The following is a 23186-nucleotide window of genomic DNA, read 5'->3' on the forward strand; positions in this document are numbered from 1 at the left end:
TTGTCACGCTGACATGTTGGGTTCGATTGACCCTGAAAGTAGGGCTGTCGTTCACGTCCGGGCCTTCTTTGAACGGCCTTTCAAGGTTTAATGTAGGGAACAGAGCGTTGGACAGCAACGCGCGACAAGCTCTCGCATCAGCACTACGTGAAGTATAATGATTGTGTTCGACGCGTACAGGACATGGACCACCTTGGTATCACAAACTAGCTGTGATGGACTTCCAAGGGGATCGCGCTTTCGTCGCGAGGAGATAGCCGGATCGGCGAAGAGCCGGCTTGGCTTTCGTCCGTCCCCACGAAGATGTCCATTGATCACCGTGGAGTAATCCACACCATATCCTTATAGAGACGACCTGCGACCAGAAGGGAAGGACGCGGGCGCATCACACGATTCATCTCGCATCCCTGAGTATGCTCGACAACCCGAGATACCCAAGATACCCAATGTACCCAACTTGCGGACGCCTCAGCGCTGCTACCCGCCTTGTGTCGCAACTCTGTGGATGAACGCGAAGCGAAATGCGACTTGTGCGACACCACCTGCGATGACGGTGAGTCGGAAGTGAACCCGATGGAGGAGGCAGTATGCAGGTACGAAGGGTGGAAATTGGCGACTTATGGAGGACCACGATAACACGACCATGCTCGACTTCCTCGTCCATATTCGGCATGCCACGAGCTAGAGCCTTGGCAAAGGCTAGCGTGTCGCCTACTGAGCATGGGCGATCCTACAAACTTCGGTAACGCGAGCTCTAGCTTTGCTCAACCACTTGAGCAATTTCTTTCCGACAGATCCAGCCTCGTCTGATGCGGTGACGGGCAACAGGCGGATATGCTCGAGGCCGTGCCTCTCCGCACTGCTGCACATTCGGGTCGCGGCGGCGTGCTGTCATCTGACTGGAACCCAGGGAATGCATGTATGCGACGCAGCAGTGTGGCTTTTGGCTCGGAGCTTGTGCCTTGCTGCGGTCCGCACGTCTTGCCGAATGGCATGATACCCCTGAAAGCCTACTACGATGCGGATCCTACCACCACCAGCTCCTCACAAGCGGTAAATTCAATGGATCCTTGGGTTAATACTCGCGGGTTATACCCGCCATCGCCCATCTTCCTGGGAGATCTCGAAAGCTGGTTCTTTACTCCGCCATCCCCATCGCCCCCAGAAGCAGCAAACTCGATAGTCCTGGAGCGGCGCTGCATGACATCGTACTACTTTACGCCGCGCTGCCGTTCCTGCAGATAGCACTCAACCAGTCCACGCCCGATTAGCGCTCAGTGCAGCAGCGCAGTAGGGGCCCGCAGTTGAACCCTTGGATTCCTCAATTGAGGTTGCCGGATCTCTCCTACCGCATATCGGATCGTCATCTGCACCAAAAAGCAAACATCACTTAATGCTGTCAGCGCTGGCCGGGGGTAGCACAAGACGTGCCATTCGACGCAATTACACCCTATGTGGGCATTGACTTCGTAGCGCCAACTGAACTGGTCCCGCGATTCAGTCTCGACTGTCATATCTCTAACTACCCTGAGTCGCGCCCACGCCGGCACCACAGCCACCAATCTTCCACCATCATGGCTCGCGGCGACCGCGCACCCAAGAAGTTTTCCTTCCCTCTACCTCGCCGCTCGCGACCCAAGAACGACGACCTCGACGCCCGCCCTGCACCGTCGATTGCCTCTGGCCCCGACAGGCCCTCTCGTCTCGAAGACACCTCCAGCAAAGCACACCGAATCCTAGGGACGTCCGATGTCCTGCATCGCACGGCATCTCGGCAGTCGACAATACCACCAAGTCCTGGATTCATGTCCATCACTGTGTCTGAGGCTAGCTTCGGCTCCCACATCGACGAGAGAAACACGGCAACACCCACCGAGAACGACGGATACCTGAAACGTCCCACCATGGCAACACGAGCCTCGTCAAACGTTCTGGGACGCACATATACTGGGGAAAGCAGGCACGGCTCTGACAGCAGTTCCCTCCATCGCCGGCTACACCCTCAAACGTCGAATTCGACCCTTCGATCACATTATGACGCAAAGAAGTCGCCGCTCGCCATCTCCCAGCAGACTTCCGACTCGGCAGTCAGAGACAGGGCTTTACGAAGAGGGTATCCCCCGGTATTGACGGATCATGGGTACGACAATCACGAAGCGAGTCCAGTGTCGCCTGTCATCCTGGAGGAAACGAGGAAGAAAGAATACCGAAAGAGTAAGCCAGCCCGGCTAGATCTTACAAAACTGTTCCCCAAGCCGAAGGATGGCAGCGACGGTCATGGCGGTACACTGCTTTCGCCTGCCAAGATGGTCAACTCGCCGGCCGCTATGTCATCCACCTCTGAGTTCTTTCCTCGCCCAATGACGAGACAACCGACGCCACAAGTACAGCCTGCCAAATTACAGAAGAAGAAGAGCATGAAGTACCATGATCCTCCAGTAAAGCCTCAACCTCAACCTCAACCTCAACCTCAACCGCATATGAGTCCAGTACGCAAAGTCAAGAGAGATCAATATGATAATGCCAAGATTCACGTACGGCGTCCGCCAAAAGGCGTCCAGCACTGGTTCGATGCGCTCGATGAGGATAGTGAAGAAAGTGAGGAGGAAGTACGCGACTTAGAACCCAAACGCCACAACAGCGTCGCGACTGAGCCAGACCTTATGCCAGACCTGGTGCCTACTGCTATCGAGGCTTGGCAAGGAAGGAATGCATCTCGTTGCGATAGTCGATCGCAGAATCCCACACCAGCGTTTAAGAGGGACAGTTTTGCGCTTGAGGATATCGTCGACATTACCCATCTGACCTCACCCAGCCAGTACTCTTTGGACACATATCGCTCACATACCTCAGCAAAGACCAAGACGTCAGCTATCTCCAAGACTAATCTCCAGGACTCTAGTGTCTTGTCTTTCTCCTCGTCTGAGGATGAAGCTGACGACCGGTCACGATCCCGCAAGGGCAGCGTCCGCAAGAGCATGGATAGCGCCGACTACACAGGGGAGATCGTTATCGGTCGGGCGCAAGCTTACGAGCTTCCACCACATCGCCGTATGCAGTCGTCGGGAAAATTGAGCATACTCTCAACGTCAACAAACGCCACTATCGAAGTTATGTATGCACCAGAACCGCCTTTCCCTTCGTATCATCACCCTCGTGGCAGTACCTACAGCGGTGGCAGATTGTCCAGCCACGTCAGGCAGCCCTCGATCATTCACGAAGACGACGACATCCGTCCAAAGACCGCTGTTACCCAGCCGATTTCACCAACGGCACACAGTGTTGTGAGCACGCGCACGTCAGCCAGCGCACCACAGGCTCAGTCCGAAGGGTCACGCAAATTTATGCAAGTCACGCCAGAAGAGGAGGCTTTGCTGGAGCTGATGAGGAAGAAACGTGCCGCTATGAACAAACAGATCGAATCATCGCAGTCATCTACACCGGAACAAGATTGGCATCAACATAAGTCAACTAAACGTCCTACACCGCCGCATCGCACGTCTGCCTCTCTTGCAGAAGGTATGTCTCCCAGCTCTGCGCGAATGGTTGAGTCACGGACCAAACACCGAGCACCCACGAGTGCACCTTGCTCCATCGCGCCATCACGTGGCAGGTCTTCGACGACAGAGAGTCGTGCAACTACAAGTCGACTCCGCGACACCTCGGCCAGCACCACTTGGTCAGATCGAAACTACTCGCCTGTCAGTCGCGGGAGAGTGTCGCACCAACTGCTCACCCCGTCCGTGTTCTCGCCACAGGACATGTTGTCTCCCCCGTCTCCGCCGCTTGCTGGGAGCTTCGCATCGCCCACTACTACCGGCCATCCATCTCCCTTGCCCTCGCCAATGACGCCTGCTCTATACGCCGACGAGAGAGACGTCGCTGTGAAAGTTGCGAGCAGCGACACAAGCAACGAGCTTGACGAGCTAGCTATGCTTGATCACGGTATCATGCGTATGCCCTCCGTGGGTGCGAAGTCTGAATCCTCCCACCGACGACGTAGGACCGCATCCAGCGACGCCGAGATAACCTTCCCGGTGCCGCCCACATCCACCAGCTTCCGCGACCTGACTCCAGTCTCAGAGGCATCGTCCCGTGCTCCTAGCATCGTCGAACCCGCACTACCAAAGATGCCGAAGAAGAACGCGCGACACATCAGCGAACTCGCGCTCGCGAGCATAGAAACCCGGAGTCGGCAGAGCAGCATTCGTTCTACTGAATCCCGTACGTCGGTTTACTCGCAGTCATCGAGCTACTACAAGCCCGCCAGCAAGGGGAGAGCGCGCCATTTGAGCCCAGACGCCAATGTTACGAGCAGTCCCAGGATGACGAGTAATGATCGGGATAGGGACAGCGTCAGTGATGATGTCCTGGCTGCCTGGGGCAGTCTGGGAGGGACGTACTAGACTTCTACTTTTTTCTTTTCTCCTTATTTCATCTGACCGTTCTATTGGATTCGGCTACGACTCTTCTTTCCAGCATTCACATCATTCCCATTTCAGCGGTATGATACCCCTCCGCTTCTTACCCGCCGCGCATAGTTCAGTCGGCCTATTCACCTTAACTTGTAAACCTAAAGTCGCTATTTGTTGTACGATTTCCTTTGTCGCTTTTTATCACTGCATCGCCTTCTCAGGATTTCCAGCATCAGATGCATGGGTTTCGTTACCACTATTACCATTATCGCATGAGGACGGGGGCTTGGTGATGAGGTTGGGCCATTCACATTCCCATCATAGATACTTTCCACGACTCGTAACCCGAGTCTTCAACCTAGAGTTGAGTCGCACATCAAATTGCGCTCGACAGTCTAATCACATGACTTTTTCCAACGCAACTCATATTCCATGCCATGATTTTTGTCATGTTCCCCCACCCCCATGATGCGCCCCCCTTTTTCCTTCCCATGCACAGTTTCTTTTTTTGGTTATCAACAGCCGCCAGCATGTCATCGTGTGTCCGTGCACCCGGCCCTATCTCGCTTCTGCACGCCCCGTGCGACCCCAACGAGAATGGGAAGGAGAATGAAAGTGGCGTTTGTCATGCAAGCATCAAGGAAGAATGCAGGATGCAGCCACCCGTTCAACAACATATTCCGCGTTCCCGCGTCGTTGGGAAAAAGCGTAATGAGACTTTCCCACCCCCCAGAAAAAAACAAATATTTCAAATTCCCGAACGTGACACAACACACCGCGAACTCTCATGGACGCGGTACCCGAATTGTCGAAAAAGCATGACGGCCCTCTCGCTGGCTTGTGGAGAGAGGTTGTCGTGGTGGTGTGAGGGTGTCTACTTTGGGAAAGAGGGAGTGAGGGGAAGGTGGGGAGCATGCTGATGGAGTCACCCGTTTGGGATGTGTTGGGGTGGGCTTGGTGTTTCTTTTGGTTGACTGCGATGATCGCTGTGGTTATCGTGATCTTTAGGAGTTGGATGAGTTGAGGATTTTTTGCCGAGTGTGCAAGTGTTTTAGGTCGGTCTTACGAGCACTATAGTGGCTTCTTACGACGTGCATGGCATTGGGGCTCACTGGGTTGTCCAGCCCACGATTACATAGCCTTTTGTCTCTCGCTTGTTCGATACATCCCCAGTCTTCGGGTTCTTGTGGCTGAGAGTATCACGGTACTTGCTCGTGGTTCGAACAAACATTACTACTACGTATGTATACAGACTGATGATTGGAAGTGTGATACACGAATAAAAAGGGAAGCCTTTCGATATAGTACAAAGAGTTTACTAAAGCACTCGAAAAATAGCTCTCATCAACGATCCTATACAGCCCAATATCAAGATACTTCCCAGCTCCTAGCAGTAGACTCATGCACTTCCGCGCTATCAACCATCCACCCCCCCACATCCCCATCTACTGACCCTGAATCTGCACCGCAACACCCCCCTGAGGAATATACGCAGCCCCAGACACCGTATTATCACCCCTCGTACACCGATCCATGATAACGCCAGCCGACCTCGCGATATCATTACTAACCCCACGCGTTAGCACACCGTCCACATCATCACCCTCACACTGTTCCAACGAAAAGAAGACATCACAACTTACCAGTTCACACTCTTAGGAGCATCATCCCGTCCCCTTACACTAACCACATCCGCACTACCCAATCTACACTGCACCCGTGCGGTAAACCCATCAACGTTACACTCCTGGCCCGCATTGCCCCTGCTCGCTAGATCATTAATACAAGCCACGGCGTCGGGCACAGAAGGAGGTCGTTGAGAAAGTTGTTGGCAGTTGGCAAAGGCTTGGCGCTTGTCCAAGGCAGCATCGGAGGTGGAGGCTCCGGAGGTAGAGAGGCCGGGGTTGGGATTGGGGTTTGCGGTATTGAAGGCGGCAATCGCTTCCTCGGGGCTCATGGCATGTGCTGGGTCGGCGATTAGGCTGTCGACCCAGGAGGTCCAGGTGAATGTTGAGCGGGGGGATTTGAGGGCGGTGCTGCTGGCGAGGGTGGCAAGGGTGAGGGTTGTGAGGAGAACCGTGGTCTTCATGTTGGGTGGGTAGGTGGTTGGTGTCGTTGGATGGTGGGGGATGGTTGCGGATGTGAAGAACTTGGAAGCGCCGTTCTCCTAGTCATTTATACCTTTGTCACCTCCCACATCGCCATAGCAATCCGTTCGAAACCTTCTCTCAGGCCTCCAAGGCAACCATATCGTGAAGCTTCCACTCGCACACCGGTGACATTCGGTGTCAGCCCGGGGACCCCTCTGAGTTAATCGGCTAGCATGAGGATAGAGCAGCGATATACTTCCTCATAGTAAATACAACAGACAACCAATGACAAAGGGAATCCGATCGCCGAACACGTAACACAGCCACTGTACCAGTTCTTCAGGCTGCCCATGTGGTAGCATACTCGGACCATTGAAGTCAGGCACCTCGCACAATCCGCCCGGAAGAGTACATCCAAGGCCACCCGTATACAGGGCACTGCAAGTGGATATGTAGGCCTTCTCTTTGTTCGATAAGGCCGCACTTCGGAAGATGGCACTGGTGTCGCATGGGAGCCTCATAGGTATCGGAGCTGAACTGGGGAAGTTGCACAGGTTTGTTGCTGGAGTTCAGGCCTATGACAGTTCGCTCGATCGATCTTTGACCTGAATGACGTTGTATGACGGCAGCACGTAAGGTTCATGTGAAGGGTAGACCATGATGTGATGCGGTCCGAATCTGCGGTGGCTTTGAGCAATGTGGGGGCGCTAGTAAGCGTCTATTTTGTAAGGCGTCCTAAATCTTCTTCTCTGGGCGCTGGGCAGTGGTCAAATGTCCATTAGAAGAAGGCGTTTTGCAGGAATCAATGCGGCACCCCAATTTTGTTCCGCTCACTCCATGGACATCCCATCACAACGGAACAAGAAAGACCAGATTTGTCTGCGATATGATGCTAATGGCATTTCAACTGAGAAGCACAGCGTATACATTACTTTATATGCAGATATGCTTTCCACTATAGCAGCAGCGATGCAACGCCAATATGTGTTGCAATGCAAGTCCCAAACTCCGCGTGTAATGCGTGAATGATAACGGATCCAGAAAGGTACAAAGTGGGTATATAGAAATACAAAGTGTAAGAAGAAGAAGTGAAGTTAAACGTAACATGGCGATGCAGTCAAGCGACTCGGCGTTATTGTGGCGTCGTCATAGTGCGGGAGAGTTGAGAACGTTGTGGCATAGCGTCTTTGCGTAGCTGCCGAACAACGGCTTCGAGCTTTCGTCGTTCTTCTTGTTCCGCCTGTATATCATTAGTGTTCTGCAAAAGAAGCGTGTGTGGAAGTGACTTACCCTCAGCGCCTTCAACCCCTCAGCCGTCCGGTCCCTCATCATCTTCCTAAAGTCTTCTCTCAACATGCGAATACTAGTCGCGCCCATGTCAAGCTGTGTAGCAGCGCCATTTGGCATGCCGGGTCCAGGACTCCTAACCCCGAGCCACTTGACTTTCTCGTCACTGAGCTCGCGCTCCAGAGCTTCCTTCTCGTCGCGCAGCTTGTCGATTTGCGCTTCAAGGACTTCGCGGTCCTTTTCGTTTTGAATGGCGTCCCGTGTGAGGGCTTCGTATTCAGCAGCCATACCGGACAGCTCGGCTTTGAGGTTGCGCTCAGATTGTCGGGCTTCGGCTTCGGATTGTGAGGCAACGTCTTGCACTTTGCGGAGCGCTTCTAGTTCGCCAAGGAGCGCTTGGTTTTGCTCGGTGAGCTCGTCGAGCTCTCGCTTGATAGCAGGGTTGGCGGCGGAGTCAGCGGCACGTTGCGCGCGCGTACCGTAGGCGCCGTCGAGCTCTGCTTTGGCGAAAGTGAGTTCCGTTGTAAGACGAACAATTTCGCCTTCGAGGTTGCGGAATTCCTCCTCCTTAGCATTGAGGGAGTTGGTTGCGTCCAAAGAGCGAGCCTCGGCAGCTTGCTTCTCGGCAGTTACGGCTTCGAGAGCAGCTGTAGTCTCTGTAATCTTCTCCATGGAATTGGCAAGTTGAGCCTGGATCGTTGCCGCCTCGGTACGAGCTTCGTCCTGAGCATCCCGCAACTTGGTCTCTAGCATGAGAGCCCGTTCCTGCGCGTCCCGAACCTGGGCTTCGTAGCCAGCAGTGCGTTGCTCAGCCTCTTGTGACGAGACGTTGTATGCGGTGTTGCGCTCCTGGTGATCCTTTAGCTCTTCCTCGAACGTGGCCGCACGCTTTTCAGCCTCTTGCATTTTGCTCTGGAAGTTTACAGCTTGCTCTTGCACGTCCTTGAGCTGGTTCTCGTACGCGACAGCGCGTTGCTTGGCCTGGTTCAGTTCAGTCTCAAAGGCCATCACTCGCTCTTGTACGTTGATCAGCTGAGCCTCCAGACCAGCGTTCCGCTCCTGCGTCTCGCGCAAGATCTGTGTGTCAGTCGAGACCTTTTGCTCATCGAATTGCTGTAGCTGTTCCATTGCACGCTCGAGCTCACCCTCCATGGACTTCTTCTCAGATCTCGCGCTTAGCAGATTGGTATTGAGTCGCTCGAATTCTGCCTCTTTTTGTGCGTCTGACTTGCTGTTCAGTTCACGTTGCTGCTTGATCTGGCGCATCAGAACTGATTGCTTGTCTTTGAGACTAGTCGCCCGCCTGAACAGTAATTGCACCTTTGAAGAGAAGGCAGGAAGAGAGTAGCTCTCGTTGACGTAGTCTTCATCTGGCGAAACTTGTTCATTGGCATCGGGATCTTCGGCAAGTAACTGACGTCGCTCGCGTTTGCGCTCACGTGCTTCTTCTTCGCCAGTGAGGATGGTTTGCCAGAGGCCCATGATTGTAGTCTCGTACTTCTCAGCCTTCTCAGCGCTCTCGGACTCGTCAACCGCAGGACCCTTAGAGCGAAGCTCGTTGATTTGCTCGTTCATGGCATACTGGATTTGCTCGAGGTTGTAGAAGGAGTCTTCCATGTAGTTGAGCTGTTCGGTAGCGCCACCACCAGTGATGGCGGGTGGCGGTGGGATCTTGTCGGACTGTTCGTTTTCGGATCGAGATATTACCGCATACAGTTGGTTGTTCATGCCCTCCAGACGGCCCTCGACTTCGCTCAGAGTATGCCTTGAATTGTTGCGGATGTTGGACTGTTCGGCGGCGATGCTGCGGAGGCCCTGATCGAGGAAATCGAGCTGGCGATCTAGGGTTGACGCGTCGGGCGTTCCTTCAAGAGCCAACGGTGGCAGTGAATAGTCTTCGTCACGCTCGGGGTTCGCCTCGATGATGAGTGATCTGAGACGCTCGTTGATCTCCTGGAGTCGCGTGGCAGTCGCATTCAAGGCTTGATCGTGACGCTCTGTGGAGGCTGTGAGATGCTTGCCGGTTTGCAGCACGTTCATGAGGTTGTCGAGATTTTCCGGCGTCCTGTAGAAGCTGCGCTCGTCGAAAGCGCCGTTGAGTCTGCCGTCTTCGTAGGTGTTCAGGCTTGCGGGGCTGTCTGGTCTGCGGAAGCGGTCTTCTGACAGTTCAGAGTCGTCTTGACGCTGCTTTGGTCCCTTGTGCGTGAGCTGCAGTACAGCCGCAGTGTGCATCAGGAGTTGCATATCGATCATGCGCATGCGAGACTCTATCTCGAGGCACTCCCGAATGAACTCCTCGACCTTCTTGTTGCTTGACTCCAGCCCTTCCTCTGTCTTGGGGTCGTAGTCCTGCGCGGGATTGCTGCCTTTGCTGCTCTTGCTGCTCTGCCCGCGCTTGTGTCCGTTTGCCTTCTTCGACGCCAGCCGTCCGAGGGAGCGCGTCGCATCGCGGATCTTCGTCTCCGACTCCAGCTTCCGCCTGACCGTGCCCAGACGAGTGTCCAGGCTCTTCTGCTCCTGCTTGAGCGCTTCCACCTCCTCGACCGAGAGTATGTCGAAATACTGGCTGTCTCCAATTGCCGTCTCAACAAGCAGATGCATAGCCACGGGGTCGGTATTCAGCGCGTCGGAGTTTCGCTTGCCAGAGTTTCGCGGTGTGTAGACGCCATTCTCGCGAATGGTCTCCCTGCGGCCGTCTACGAAGACCTCTGGGGGCGGTATGAAGGCGCTGGCACCGAAGCGCGGGGAGATCTGGTAGGCCATGGGGAAGAAGCTGGGCGAGGCGGTGCCATTGATGCCGGACGGGTAGTTGGACGTGGGCGAGGGAAAGTCGTAGAGGGCGCGGGGACTGAGCGTGTCCCCGACGTAGGGGTACTGGGTGCGCAGGCCATTGGCGGTCATGGTTCTGAATCTGAGCGAGCGACGCGGCGACTCGGGGCGTTGGGGGGTGATAAAGGACCGGATGGAGAAGGCGACGGGAGCGCCCAACAGTAATACTCGCGCAGCCAGCGGGGGTGGTGGGCGCGCTCACGGCGAGCAGCTCAACATGGTTGCAATTGGAGAGGTGGCTCAGGAGACGCTACTCTAGCAGTCTGCTCCTAGCACTCGACTGCGCCTGTCAAGGGGTGAATGAGCCACTAGCCGGCGGGAGTTCACGCGTTCATGCGCGCTTGGCAGGCACCGCCCATCCAGACATTCCCCACCATCCCGCGTTCTCGTCCCGTATTCGCTGCGCAGTCCTGACGACACCATATCTGGCGTCTCGTAGCGTGCCCCGCGCGAAATATTTCTCTGTAGTGATTCTAGTGCTGCTGCATCTCGTGGTGAAATTGCTGCTCCCATCTGATCGCGTCTCAGTTCGCCGCATGCCAAATTCGGATCTGCACTCCGCTATCGATAACGTCCGTGTCAGTCAACAACATGAGCGCACGCGCAACCTACACCAGAGACCAAATAACAAAGTACTTCGACCGCCTGGGATTGCCTGACCAAAAGAGAAAGTACGATGTAGCCGGTCTGGACCCCGAGAGCGCACTGGAGTACATCGCACTGCTCCAGAAGCTGCAGCTAGCAACCGTGCCCTTTGAGAACATCAACCTGCATTATTCGGCCCATCATTCCATCTCTATCCATCCGGAGGAATTGTTCAAGAAGATCATTGACGATGACAATGGACGCGGTGGGTATTGCATGGAGAACAACAGACTATTTGGCACGCTGTTGAATTCGCTGGGGTTTACCCTGTATTCAGGCGGCTGTAAAGTTTGGGCTGCTGACAGCTGGACGGGCTGGTCGCATATGGTGAACTTTGTCACCATCGGCAACACCAAATACCATGTCGATGTTGGCTTCGGGGCTGACGGGCCTGTTGTCCCAATGCCTCTCGACCGCTCGGGCACAGTCCAAAAGCACATCCAGCCTGCATCGGCCCGTCTCCAATGGCGCAACATTGCAGACAACACTGACCCCGACCAGCGCTTCTGGGTTTACGAATACCGGAGGAACGACGAGAGCGACTGGGAGACCAAATACTCGTACAGTGAGCTGGAATTCCAGCCTCAAGACTACGCAGTCATGAGCTACTACACTTCCACCAGCAAGCATACCTTCTTCACGCAGATGGTAGTGGCCGACAAGAAGATACTGGGTGATGACGGGGAGCTGGAAGGGAAGATGAGTCTGGCGGCTGCTTCGTTGAAGTGGAATATCAAAGGTCAGAAAACTAAAGAGATCGAATTCAAGAGTGAGGGAGAGAGGTTGGAGGCGCTTGAGAAGTACTTTGGGATGAAGTTCCGAGACGTGGAGCGAGAAGGCATTGCCGGACTGCCATCAGAGATCAAGTAGACACCAGTACTGAACATTGAGAATTGTTAATTGCTCGCATGCCTACTATTGCTGTACGTGCCGTAGACCCACCCAGCGCGATGTAGTTACTATTGGGTATGCTGTATGCTGTGTCGGAGTATCTCGCATCGTCTAGAGGAATCGCTTCTCGCACTGCCCGTGGTTAGCATCTTCCAACAGCCCAGCACCTCCATACGCACCCTCCATGGGTTGTTGAGCTCGAAGCCTTCCGGAGCAATCGGCTTGTCTGTCTGTCCGCGCATGAATCCTGTCAGCCGGCGGTCGCGCTCCATCACTGGGTCTCGTAAGTATGTCGCATGAGGTCATCGTGAAGCTGTCGTACTTTGCTGTACACTTGTTAGCTTACTCCTGGTGCGCGTACGTCTCTCGCAACCTACCCTGTCCCATTGGTCGATACCTCTCCTGGTCTTCTTTCCTCCGTTCTGGATCTCCTTGAGCTTTCCGACAGACACGGCGCTGAATGCGAAGAACTGGCCCCCGTGTTAGCAGCCTTTCACTCACAGGCGCGCCGATTACTCACGCCCGTCATAATGGCATAGGGCAGCAGAGCCTCGAATGGGACACCCATGATTGCGGTAGTGTGTTCAGGCGCGGTGGTGTTGCGGGGTGGGCTATCAGTGCGGACTGGCTGGAGGTGCCGTCGGCGTGAAGTGAGGTGCGGCGGCCGTGCGTCAACTGCTCCTTGGCGGCGACCCCGACTACGACCAAGGGTGTCATTTCGGACGACGACAGTGCATCGCCCATACCATTTCCTGCCGAGCGACAATTATTCTCGGTGTCGCACAGACTCACCCTTTCATACGAGGCGCGAAACCCGCAACCTTCAGCCGCCATACCCCCGAAATAATTGCCTCCGCCGCGATCGCACCTCCGCCTTCCCCACAGTCACGCCCAACGCGACTACGAGACCGCCGCATCTGCCTCTGGCGATTCACGACCTCTGAAACCCATTACACGATACACCTCAGTCGAAAACACGCGGTTATAAGTTTCACGGGTCACGACAACGCGCTAGGACACAGACACGACGCGCTCACCAACCACTGCATGAGAGAGCCTCCGCGGCTGCTACCGCTCGCGCAACCAATGTTCTAAGACTTATACCAATTGGACTGCGACAGTGGCGTATCTTGCCTCCAAGGTGGCCTCTGCCGTCAACTTCGCAATGGCGGAAATAATGGGCCAAGCCGCGGCCAACACCGACCCGGACGACATCGATGCGGATGGCGAATACGAGATGGACGATGTAGAGTACGCGACCGGCCCGCCTATCGAGGACATGCCTGATGCTGAAGGCCAAACTACAGACGCTGAGGGTTCAGACGTGGATGCCGAGGGCGAAGATGTCGATGCTGAGGGTGAAGATGTGGACGCCGAGGGTGAAGACGTGGACGACGATGAGGACGAAGCTGAGCCCGTCGGTGCTGTCAAAATCGCACTGCGTCGACCCAGGTCCGACGACGAGGAAGAGGACTATGATGGCGACGATGTCGCGAGAGAATCATCCGATGCCAAGTCCAGCGACAGCGACGAGTCAAGCAACCTCGATTCCGAGGAGGAGAACCAATGGCAGGCGAGCGATGGTGGTGAAGAGGATGAAATCATCAGGTCGAACAACCCCAACGTGTGCATGTAAGTATCGCCCCAGAATATTGAGCATGTAAAACCATTTACTAACTGAGCAGATATTGTAATCTAGACGAGGACAACGACCCCAGCCCGGAATTCGAGGAGTACCTCTCTTGCGCCCAGTGCGGAGACAATGGTGAGTACTCAGTGGGGAGGTTCGACTTACGATGTGGTAGCTCACACGTTGTTGGTCCAGCACATCGGCAATGCGCGCGCAACGCTAATACGCTTAGTCCCGATGACGGTATGTTCCCCTGTCAGGCCCGAACCACACCTTACTAACGACGAACAGATGCAAAGCTTTGGCGCTGCGAAGGATGTATCAACAACTTCCCAACGGAAGCAGAAGAAGAGGCAGACGAGCCTTCTACTCGTCGGAGACGTTCGTCTGCGAACAAATTGACCAAAGAGTTGCTCCCTTCACACCGTGGGGTTGACCCCGAAGGACATTCAATCTTCAAAGAGCTAATTCTTCCCGACGAATCAGCAGATGGAATACGTTCGCTGCGCAAACGCAAGACTTCGCAGGAAGAGGAAGCGCCGATTCCGTCGAGGCAAACACGGAAGAAGCGGAGACCTTCCGAAGCATCCAACTCAGATGCGGCGCCATCAGTGCCTGCAGTCTCACCCCGGCCACCTTCAAGAAGCGTACGAAGTGCTCGTAGCGTCATGACGGATGGTCACGAGAGTGGAGGCGAGGCAGAGCACACTGGTTCAGATCGAGAGGCAGGTCGCTTACGACCAGCGCGAGCACGTCGTGGTCAACCTAAGAGGACCGACAAACGACCACTCGCATGGATCGAAGAGGCCCAGCCTGGAAGCCTGATCATCGCTTTCCATCTTAACAACGAGAAAGTCCAGAAAATTGTCACCGCCAAGCCCAAAGTAAAGACACTCACGCGCGAGCAAGAGCGACAGGAGAGGCGGCGCGAGAGGGATAGAGAACGTCGCGAAAGAAATCGTCGGGCTGCACAGGCTGCACGAGAATCTTCAGAGGTCTTGCATTACCCAACAATCCACATTCAAAATGCCGCTCCGTTCCCAGGCTTCACCGACAGGGAGCCCGACGAGGTCAAGAGCAAGCCTTACGGTGGTGTACTTTCAGAAGCGGATGCCGATACATCCAAGACTTATCCTTCGCCCGCCGACCGGAAGCGGTTCGACGATGCTCGCATCAAGGCTGAAGAAGAATGGAAAGTGAAGCAGGCCGCACTTTACCCGCCCGAACCACTCCGGTCGCACAAGCAAGCAACCACGGCGAGCAAGATCAAATGCGTCAATTTCGGTGGCTGGGAGATCGACACCTGGCACGCTGCGCCATATCCTGAAGAGTACAGCAAAAACCGGGTGCTTTACATATGCGAGTTCTGTCTCAAGTACATGAACTCGGATTACGTGGCATGGCGGCATAAGGTAAGCAGCTCGACTTTTTTCCATGACCATGTACTAACAAACGCAGCTCAAATGCCCAGCGAAGCACCCTCCTGGCGACGAGATTTACCGTGACGGCAAGTACTCTTTCTTCGAGGTCGATGGCCGAAAGAATCCAGTGTACTGCCAGAATCTCTGTTTGCTCGCCAAGTTGTTCCTCGGTTCCAAGACGCTATACTACGATGTTGAGCCCTTCTTGTTCTACGTCATGACAGAAAATGACAACTTCGGGTGTCATTTCGTCGGCTACTTTTCGAAAGAGAAGCGTCCCAGCTCGCTCAACAACGTTTCTTGTATTCTCGTACTTCCCATTCACATGCGCAAAGGCTACGGACAATACCTGATCGAGTTCTCCTACCTCTTGACCCGTGTGGAGAGAAAGACTGGAAGTCCTGAGAAACCTCTCAGTGACATGGGTTTGGTGAGTTATCGGAAATACTGGAGGCTTGTCTTGTGTGAGGAGCTACTCCAACAAAAGGCTGCGATCAGCATATCGGCCATATCGGATCGCACCGGCATGACACCTGATGACATTGTATCAGCGTTGGAAGGCTTAAGAGCTCTCGTGCGCGACCCTGTCACGAAGAAGTACGCGCTTCGCCTTGATTTGAACTACTTCAAGTCATACATTGAGAAATGCAACGCTGCAGGCAACCCAAAAATCAACCCAGAGTGTCTGATATGGACACCATACGTCATGGGCCGTCTGGGCCAGTACGAAGATGGACCCGCCCTACAGACAGTGCAACAGCGCGACGAAATCGAAGAAGAAGACAAGCCCGCGCCCGAGGAAGGAGTCCAGATGGCCGCAGCAAAAGCCAACGGTACAGGCGATGAAGCAGACGGCCCCCACCCAGCCGAAGACTCCATCAACGGCGGCTCACCAGCCCCCGGCACACCCCTCGCAAACGGCTCCACCGTCGCACTCGCCGGCTCCCACATGGACGAACCCGCAATCCCGCCCTCCCGCTACGAAATTTTTCCTCCCATCCCCGGCCAACCTGCACAGCGCCGCCGCCCAGGCCGCCCCTTCGGCACCCGCCGACGTACCAGCACCCCCAATCGCGTCCGCAACACATCCCTCTCCATCCACACCGCCCCCGTATCGAAAATGCAACTCTCGCCCAGCCGCGGCGCAAAAGCCCTTATGTCGCCCTCCGCCAACGGCGCCCTCACGCCCGGTACCATTTCGCTCCGCCGCACACGCAGCCGCCTCGGCGAAAGTGTTACAAACGGCGACGACGTCTCAGATGGCGGCGCTGTTAAAGCCGTCGTTGTTAACGGGAGAAGGAGTACACGGAGCTCTGCTAGCTCAAGGGGTAGCATTGACTTCAAGGGCAAAGGCAAAGCGCTGCCCATTGAAGAGGAACAAGAACAAGAACAGGAGCATGATGAGGACATCGACGCCGATGGCGACTATGATGAGGAAGAGGGGGATATGGATGTTGATGCCGAGGGCGAGGAGGACGATGATATCATCATGCAGGATGCATGAGTGTTGCTTAACACCCTTTTCACTTCTCCCGCTCACGTCTTGTAATAATATTTAGTGTTTGGTGGTCGGTGTTGATCTGACACCTAACTACTTTTTTTCTCGTTCCCCTTTCTATTTATGTTTCAGCGCGGAGAACTAGGGCTTCGATTCTTTGTAGTGTTATGGTTGTAAGCTGGTTGGGGCTATTGGTGTATATGCATTATGGAGATACCTTGGGATGGGATGGGATTGCGAAGCGGGGGCGTTGTTCAATGTATCTGCACATATCTCCTGAGTTGAGCTTGGTGTGTGGTTTTTTTCCGAGAAGAGAGTGTGAGGATTCGTTTCTCGGGCCCTCTTCTCGAAAGAAAAAAACACATGTTGAGTTTCAATTTAGGGTGTGTGTTCATCTATGAAATACTCTCGGTGATGCCTGTCGGTCTGAAGTTTCTGAGGCTGTGCCACTCTTTCACTGTTGTTGCTGGTGATATCTCCGGCGAATGACGAGTATCAATGACGCTGTCTCAGTTCTCTTTCTCCTACACTTCAGCCATAATCCTCATTCCTGCTCAACTTTCCACTGTTCTCTCATCTCAACGCACTCGATCCAGCTGACACCCCCAGGGCGCTCGAGCTAGGTAGCAATACGAATCCCAAGAGTGCTGCTGTGTCCACATTCCGCGCACATGCTCGGCTAGACACTCCTGCAGGTTATGGAAGCGATGTCATCATGGACACACAGAAAACAACACGGTGGATATGCAAGTAGATGTAGTTGCCTGATATTGATCGAATCATCGTTCTTTGAAGTGGAGTAACATGCTGTAGATGTCAAGACTACTGAATAATAAGCCTGTGATTGTTCGGATATTGTTAATGCAGATACCCGCGCGCATAGTTACAGTCTACTTTGATGAACGAATATAGCATATCAACATCACATATCCACTTCTACTCCAGGTCCAATTGTCTCTTTCTGGACACTGTTGTTATACTGGCATATGAATTCATCTTGAAGAACACATTGGTGCCTCAATAGGTGAGTCAGTAGAACCCCGTATCTGAGACTGAACCTGCTGATGTAGCGCGCCAGTAAATCCTAAGGTATATGTCCAGCGACATCACTACTTGGGGCCTCACTGGTACACTAGTGGATGCGCATGCGACGAAGAATGGCAGAGATGGGACGACAGAAGCGTATGGTACGAAGTTCAACCTTCGGAGTTGGGGACTGGTCGGGCAATTGCAGGATAGAACAACGATATACTGAAATCTCACGCACAACAAGGGTGCGTATCGCGAGCATGAGAGTACATCGCTCATCCATCCAAACTGAGCTTTCTCCTTTCCTCATCGCGTGGGACGTCTAATCGCCCTTCTCGACATTCAGTCCCGGACTTCCAAACTGTATCCCGTACCGAACCTCGCACCGCAGCGGACACAAATTGTTTACCGAACAGGTCGTGTTACAGTGCACAGTCCGTCACCCACCAGTCTCCATGGCATTTTCAAGTGAGCATGACCTGGGATCTTCTCCCGGCTCCATACATCGCCCCAACCCCTATGATATCACCCAGCATACATCTTCCCATCTGAACGATTAACGCCCAGTCCGATCTTCTCTGCACGCAAGGACGATCTCATACGGTCTGTGTAAGCAGAACCCGTTTTTCCGCTCGTCGTTGGTAAAAGTTGCTGAACACCGGCGTTCCCAAAGGATGAACTCCATCTTCAATGTAACTCGCCGCTTTCGCTCCTCATTGCATCGCAGTGCAGCGCGTTGCATTGCATTCCTCTAGTGACTTGTGCGACGTGAAGCGCCGTTGGGGTGCCGATACCGCATGCCAAGGCTGTGAGCACGCGATGATCGTGTACTGTGACACATTCGTCGTCAACCCCTTTGCCAGACATCCACCATCAATCTCGATTCGCGTGTTGAGACTTGAGGGAGGCTGACAATGTTCGTGGCTGGATAGCGACGGATAGGGCTGAGAGCACTAGTCCTGATGCGGTTGGACCGGGTTGCGATAAGAGTGATGTGCTGCGGGGATGTCAGAGTGGGATATCCCGATCGAAGCGGGACAGAGCCCGAGTCTAGCGCTGTCGTTCGCAAGGCGTCGTTGACATCTGCCTTTTCTTTTGCGTTCCTGCATTCTCGAAGGCGCCTCTACAATTGCTTTTGGGGGTTGTGGCACGATACAACACGATGCTCGGCCTGTCCATTTCCGCCCTGGGTATCCTTTTCCCACTTCTGCTCATCGTCCAAGTGCTGGCTAGCTATGTGCGCAATCCACTGCGAAAGGTCCCCGCTGCCCATCCGCTGGCGCATATCACTTCACTCTGGATGCATTCAATCCGATGGCGGGGTATCGAGAATGCGACACTGAAGGCAGCGCATGACCGCTTGGGCCCAATTGTGTGTTTGGGACCCAGCGAGATCAGCGTGAACTGCGTCAAAGGAGGGATCCGAGACGTCTATGCCGGGGGATTCGAGAAAAGCAGTGCCAAGGATGGGTACAATTGGTATGCTTTCTTTTCGAATTATGGAGGGTAAGCACTGTCAGATGACCGGCCGTGCGTTTATTGACTCATCGTAGAGTCGACAACATGTTCTCCACTGGACGCAATAAGCCGCATTCGCAGAGGAAGCGAATGCTGAGCAACATCTATAGCAAGTCTCATGTCACGGCAAGCGAGGCACTGCTCGGCCAGACGTCTGCCATTATGTACAAGCGCTTTTTGCCGTATCTGGAGACAACGTTCGCCGAGTCTGAGAAGGGTGTCCTGAACGTCTACGCACTACTCAGCGCGACCACGATGGACATTGTGACGTGCTTCATCTTCGGGCTCAAGGCAGGCTCGAACCTAATCGATGACCGAAAGCAGCTTGCGTGGTTTCTTGATTTGCACAACTCGCGTCGATCCTACAACTTCTGGCCGCAGGAGTTCCCACGATTTACTAGCTTTGTGGAGAAGTGGCTTGGCTACCGATTGACACCGAAGTGGGTCGATGAGGCGAACGGTGAGATCGAGAGGTGGACGGTGAGGATGTGCGACGATGCTAGTGCTGTCTCGAGCGCAGGCGATGCACAGATCGAGGATCGACCTGTGGTGTGGCAGCAGCTCCAAAACACCATGACAAAAGCCGCGAAGGAGGGTGGGGAGAGCGCACTACAGACTCAAATTGCGAGCGAGGTGCTGGACCATCTTGCGGCCGGGTTCGATACGTCCGGGATAACACTGGCCTACGTCGTCCACGAGGTCTCGCGACATCCGGGAATCCAGGCCCGTCTTCGCGCTGAGCTGCTTGGTCTCTCGCCGCAGCTTATCCCGTCATCAGCGCCGACACTGCCTGATGCTAAGGCTGTAGACAGCCTACCATTCCTCCATGCCGTCATATGGGAGACCCTGCGTCTTCATTCGGCCATTCCGGGCCCCCAGCCACGCTTCACGCCGCCGCAAGGCTGTCAACTTGGGCCTGAAGAGGCTTCGTACCACATTCCTAGTGGAGTAAGGGTGAGCGCAAGCGCGGGCCTATTGCACCTCAACGATGAAGTGTTCGAGCGCGCAACCGAGTGGAGGCCAGAGCGATGGCTGGACATGGACAGGCTAGACGAGGAGAAGCGGAGGGATATGGAGAGCCGGTGGTTTTGGGCCTTTGGAAGGTCAGTACTACTTCTCGAAGCACGTTGACCGCTGACACTCACTATCATGGACAGTGGCGGACGCATGTGCGTTGGAAGTCACTTGGCGATATATCGTAAGTGCTGATCCTCCATGGTTGCTTTTGGGCGCTCCGTTCCCAAGACATGGATGCTAGACGCTGACTGAATCCAGAAATGAAGTACATCGTCGCAGCGCTGTATTCCAACTACAGCACCACGATCGTCGACGACACAGGCATCGAGCAGATGGATTCGTATACCGCGCCGCCCAAGAGTGACAAGCTCATGGTAAGACTTGCAAAGGTAGAGTAGAAACGAGGCTTGCTGAAGGCTCTTACCTCAATGATCAGGCATGTTTGGACCCTGATCTCCGACACTGACAAGGAAGGAAGCATCTGCCCCGTCGCACGTGCAACCAGTCTTAGCGGGGAATCGCCTTGACGTAAAAGCAAGCATACGGTCGGCAGCCGTACGGCGAATTAAGAGTGTGCGGCCGGTTCACGCCGCTGAGATATTGTACCATGGTAGAGCTGTGGGAACCGCACGTAGTTGAGCCAATCAACAGTCATAAACTCATGCGCTATCGTGGGGAACGCAGCGTTAGAATCCTTCAGGAGCGTTCAACTCGTTTTTGGCGGGCTGTGAAGGCTTCGACTGTTTGGACAGGTTTCTGTCAGTGCGGTGGTATGCTTCTTGTCTCATCTGGGCAAGAGATGATGCTTGTTGATCTGCTTCTTCCATCAATACAAACGCATCAGCTTTGGCATCAGCTGCATTGCACCGGCCACCCGGCTAGACCAACGCAAGTCTTCGTAGTTCTGCCACAGTTTCGTACAGCCAATGGCGACCTGGAAGCCGCGGGCTCGCTCGACACCGGCTATGCAGCATCCCTTTGTCCAGGGATCATGTCGTTCTGCGCGACCAGTGACCTGCTGCGTACATACATCATATCTTCTTGGCTCATAGGTGGCCAAATTGCTGGTGACAGTTCAATGTACGCGGATCGCCGAATTCCGCTCGCGATATCTCAACTCTCGGCTACAATGTATCATGAGGGACACGTGTGTATGATACAATGATTCGCGGATTGGTCTGGCAGTCGGTGAAGCTGCTCGACGGTAATAAGCTTGCGTTTCTACGCAAAGCGATCCATGTGGAGTGGTATGTGGAGTGTTCGTTGTGCAAGGTAGGGGCGGTCGGGAAGAGCTGTGACCAATATGTACAGCAACAATAACGGAGTTGGAAGTGTTGTGGATCTGGACTTGGCCGCATTCGCATTCGAGGGGCACTCGACTCGAGTAGCTAGGGCAGGCGAAGTGCAGCCGTGCTACACTCTGTCAGTCAAGTGCCGTGTAACCCAAGACCGGTGTAGTGATTATCATGCGACAGTATCCTGCTCGGATGGATGATGGATTTCGGGGCCGCCGGACGGTAGTTGGCGTCGAAGCTGCATGTAAGCAGTCGTTAGTTGCTGCGGCAGAGAGGCAGCGCCATCTGGCCCTATTGGGGGGCTGATAATAATCCCATAGGTACTGCTGTGAATGCCGATCAACCCGTCTGAGATGTACGCAACCGTCATGTCTACGGTGTGTGCCGTTGATAATCTGCAATGTACACTCAAAGAATTGTTTGACAAGCTTCACAGGTAGAAAAGGTATGCCGGGATGCATATCTACTGACCGCCTCGACGCATGCTCATGTCAAATCACCAGCTGATCTTACAGATCAAGGCTGTTGTTACTGACATCTTAGCTCAGACGCACGGTGGTGTAGTTGCAGCGAGCCGTCCGGTCTTTGGCACGAGAATGTACTATGGTCGTTAGTGCATTGTTTGTGAACCATGTGTGTTCATTCTTTCGATCATTGCCTTGCTGCGGCAGTTGTAAACGTGGCTATGGCGCCTAAGACTCATTGCGTCCACTGCATACGGCTCAACGGAACCAGAAGCCTAGTCGCGATGTGTCCCAAGATACCAACCGTGTTTGTGCAGTAGAGATCTTAGATCCAACAAGATGCAGGGAGAATGTCCACGAGGTCTTTGCGATAGAGGCCATGTCACCACCCCACATCCGCATGAGGGGCCCACAACCGCGAGGCACTGGAAAGGTTTCCGAGCTTGCACAATGCAAATATCCAGATTAAGACGCTTGGATGGAGGCCGGATACCAGAGCAGAAGGGCAACCCTTTTGTTTGGACTGTGCAGGCAGATTTGCGATATCCCAGAGTGCACGCCTGACTAGTATTGCAATATTGAGTGACAGTGAACCTCATGGCAGCCCGTGACGGCAGCTGATAATCTCTCGACAACGATGAACAGCCCGAGCCTCCGCCGTAGTAAGCGAAAAGTAAATTAAGCGCATACAAGGTCGATGTTGGGACAATATTTGCAACATCTGCAAAGGGCCAATAGCGGGAGGCTCTCGTATCCTGCAGGAACAGCGGCATGTCGGAGGACGGAGAGAAGACGTGGTGCACGAGGGAAAGCTGCCGAGACAACGAGACGATCTGTCGTAGAGGCGCAACAAGCAAGCAGCTAGCACTCAGATCATCGTGCTTTGACGACAGCGAGTGTTACCTGGTGATGGTGACCCGGCAAGACTTCGCTAAGGACATGGCTGGCTATAGCGCTGCTGTCTGAGGTAGACTGCCGGCCACATGAGGCATCGCAGGAAGTGCGCCGGCCTCTCACTCGCTGGCAGTTTGTGGCTAAAGAGGTGTTGGACGGGGATGCGGATGACGGTGTAACATCGTAGAATTTCTTTCATGAAGAGAACGGAGCATTCGGCGGTCTTCGCTTGGAATCGAACCACATCCCTGCAGAAATCCTCC

General features: G+C 54.3%; 7 protein-coding genes across 7 annotated transcripts; 4 read left to right on the top strand and 3 right to left on the bottom strand.

The window, feature by feature from the left end:
- Positions 1-1574: 1574 nt before the first annotated feature.
- Positions 1575-4406, top strand: J4E79_005504 (uncharacterized protein; the record flags this gene model as incomplete). The annotated part of the gene is made up of 2 exons (XM_049354382.1): positions 1575-3519; positions 3685-4406. The coding sequence occupies 2 exons, from the start codon at positions 1575-1577 to the stop codon at positions 4404-4406; spliced, it is 2667 nt and encodes an 888-aa protein (XP_049211247.1).
- Positions 4407-5994: 1588 nt separating this feature from the next.
- On the bottom strand, positions 5995-6504 carry J4E79_005505 (uncharacterized protein; the record flags this gene model as incomplete). Its single annotated transcript, XM_049354383.1, has 2 exons — positions 5995-6025; positions 6059-6504. The coding sequence occupies 2 exons, from the start codon at positions 6502-6504 to the stop codon at positions 5995-5997; spliced, it is 477 nt and encodes a 158-aa protein (XP_049211248.1).
- Positions 6505-7637: 1133 nt separating this feature from the next.
- J4E79_005506 (uncharacterized protein) lies at positions 7638-10693 on the bottom strand (the record flags this gene model as incomplete). The annotated part of the gene is made up of 2 exons (XM_049354384.1): positions 7638-7745; positions 7796-10693. The coding sequence occupies 2 exons, from the start codon at positions 10691-10693 to the stop codon at positions 7638-7640; spliced, it is 3006 nt and encodes a 1001-aa protein (XP_049211249.1).
- A 519-nt stretch (positions 10694-11212) lies between these two features.
- On the top strand, positions 11213-12136 carry J4E79_005507 (uncharacterized protein; the record flags this gene model as incomplete). The annotated part of the gene is made up of 1 exon (XM_049354385.1): positions 11213-12136. The coding sequence occupies one exon, from the start codon at positions 11213-11215 to the stop codon at positions 12134-12136; it is 924 nt and encodes a 307-aa protein (XP_049211250.1).
- A 132-nt stretch (positions 12137-12268) lies between these two features.
- On the bottom strand, positions 12269-12725 carry J4E79_005508 (uncharacterized protein; the record flags this gene model as incomplete). Its single annotated transcript, XM_049354386.1, has 4 exons — positions 12269-12289; positions 12337-12431; positions 12555-12627; positions 12678-12725. The coding sequence occupies 4 exons, from the start codon at positions 12723-12725 to the stop codon at positions 12269-12271; spliced, it is 237 nt and encodes a 78-aa protein (XP_049211251.1).
- Positions 12726-13322: 597 nt separating this feature from the next.
- Positions 13323-16712, top strand: J4E79_005509 (uncharacterized protein; the record flags this gene model as incomplete). The annotated part of the gene is made up of 5 exons (XM_049354387.1): positions 13323-13789; positions 13843-13922; positions 13983-14030; positions 14079-15199; positions 15246-16712. The coding sequence occupies 5 exons, from the start codon at positions 13323-13325 to the stop codon at positions 16710-16712; spliced, it is 3183 nt and encodes a 1060-aa protein (XP_049211252.1).
- A 2185-nt stretch (positions 16713-18897) lies between these two features.
- Positions 18898-20668, top strand: J4E79_005510 (uncharacterized protein; the record flags this gene model as incomplete). Its single annotated transcript, XM_049354388.1, has 3 exons — positions 18898-19241; positions 19289-20356; positions 20569-20668. 3 exons carry the CDS (start codon positions 18898-18900, stop codon positions 20666-20668), a joined length of 1512 nt encoding a protein of 503 aa, XP_049211253.1.
- Between the last annotated feature and the right edge of the window lie 2518 nt (positions 20669-23186).

The sequence above is a fragment of the Alternaria viburni genome, assembly GCF_023758015.1.
Source record: "Alternaria viburni strain BMP 2772 chromosome Unknown scaffold_10, whole genome shotgun sequence".
Lineage (NCBI taxonomy): Eukaryota > Fungi > Ascomycota > Dothideomycetes > Pleosporales > Pleosporaceae > Alternaria > Alternaria viburni.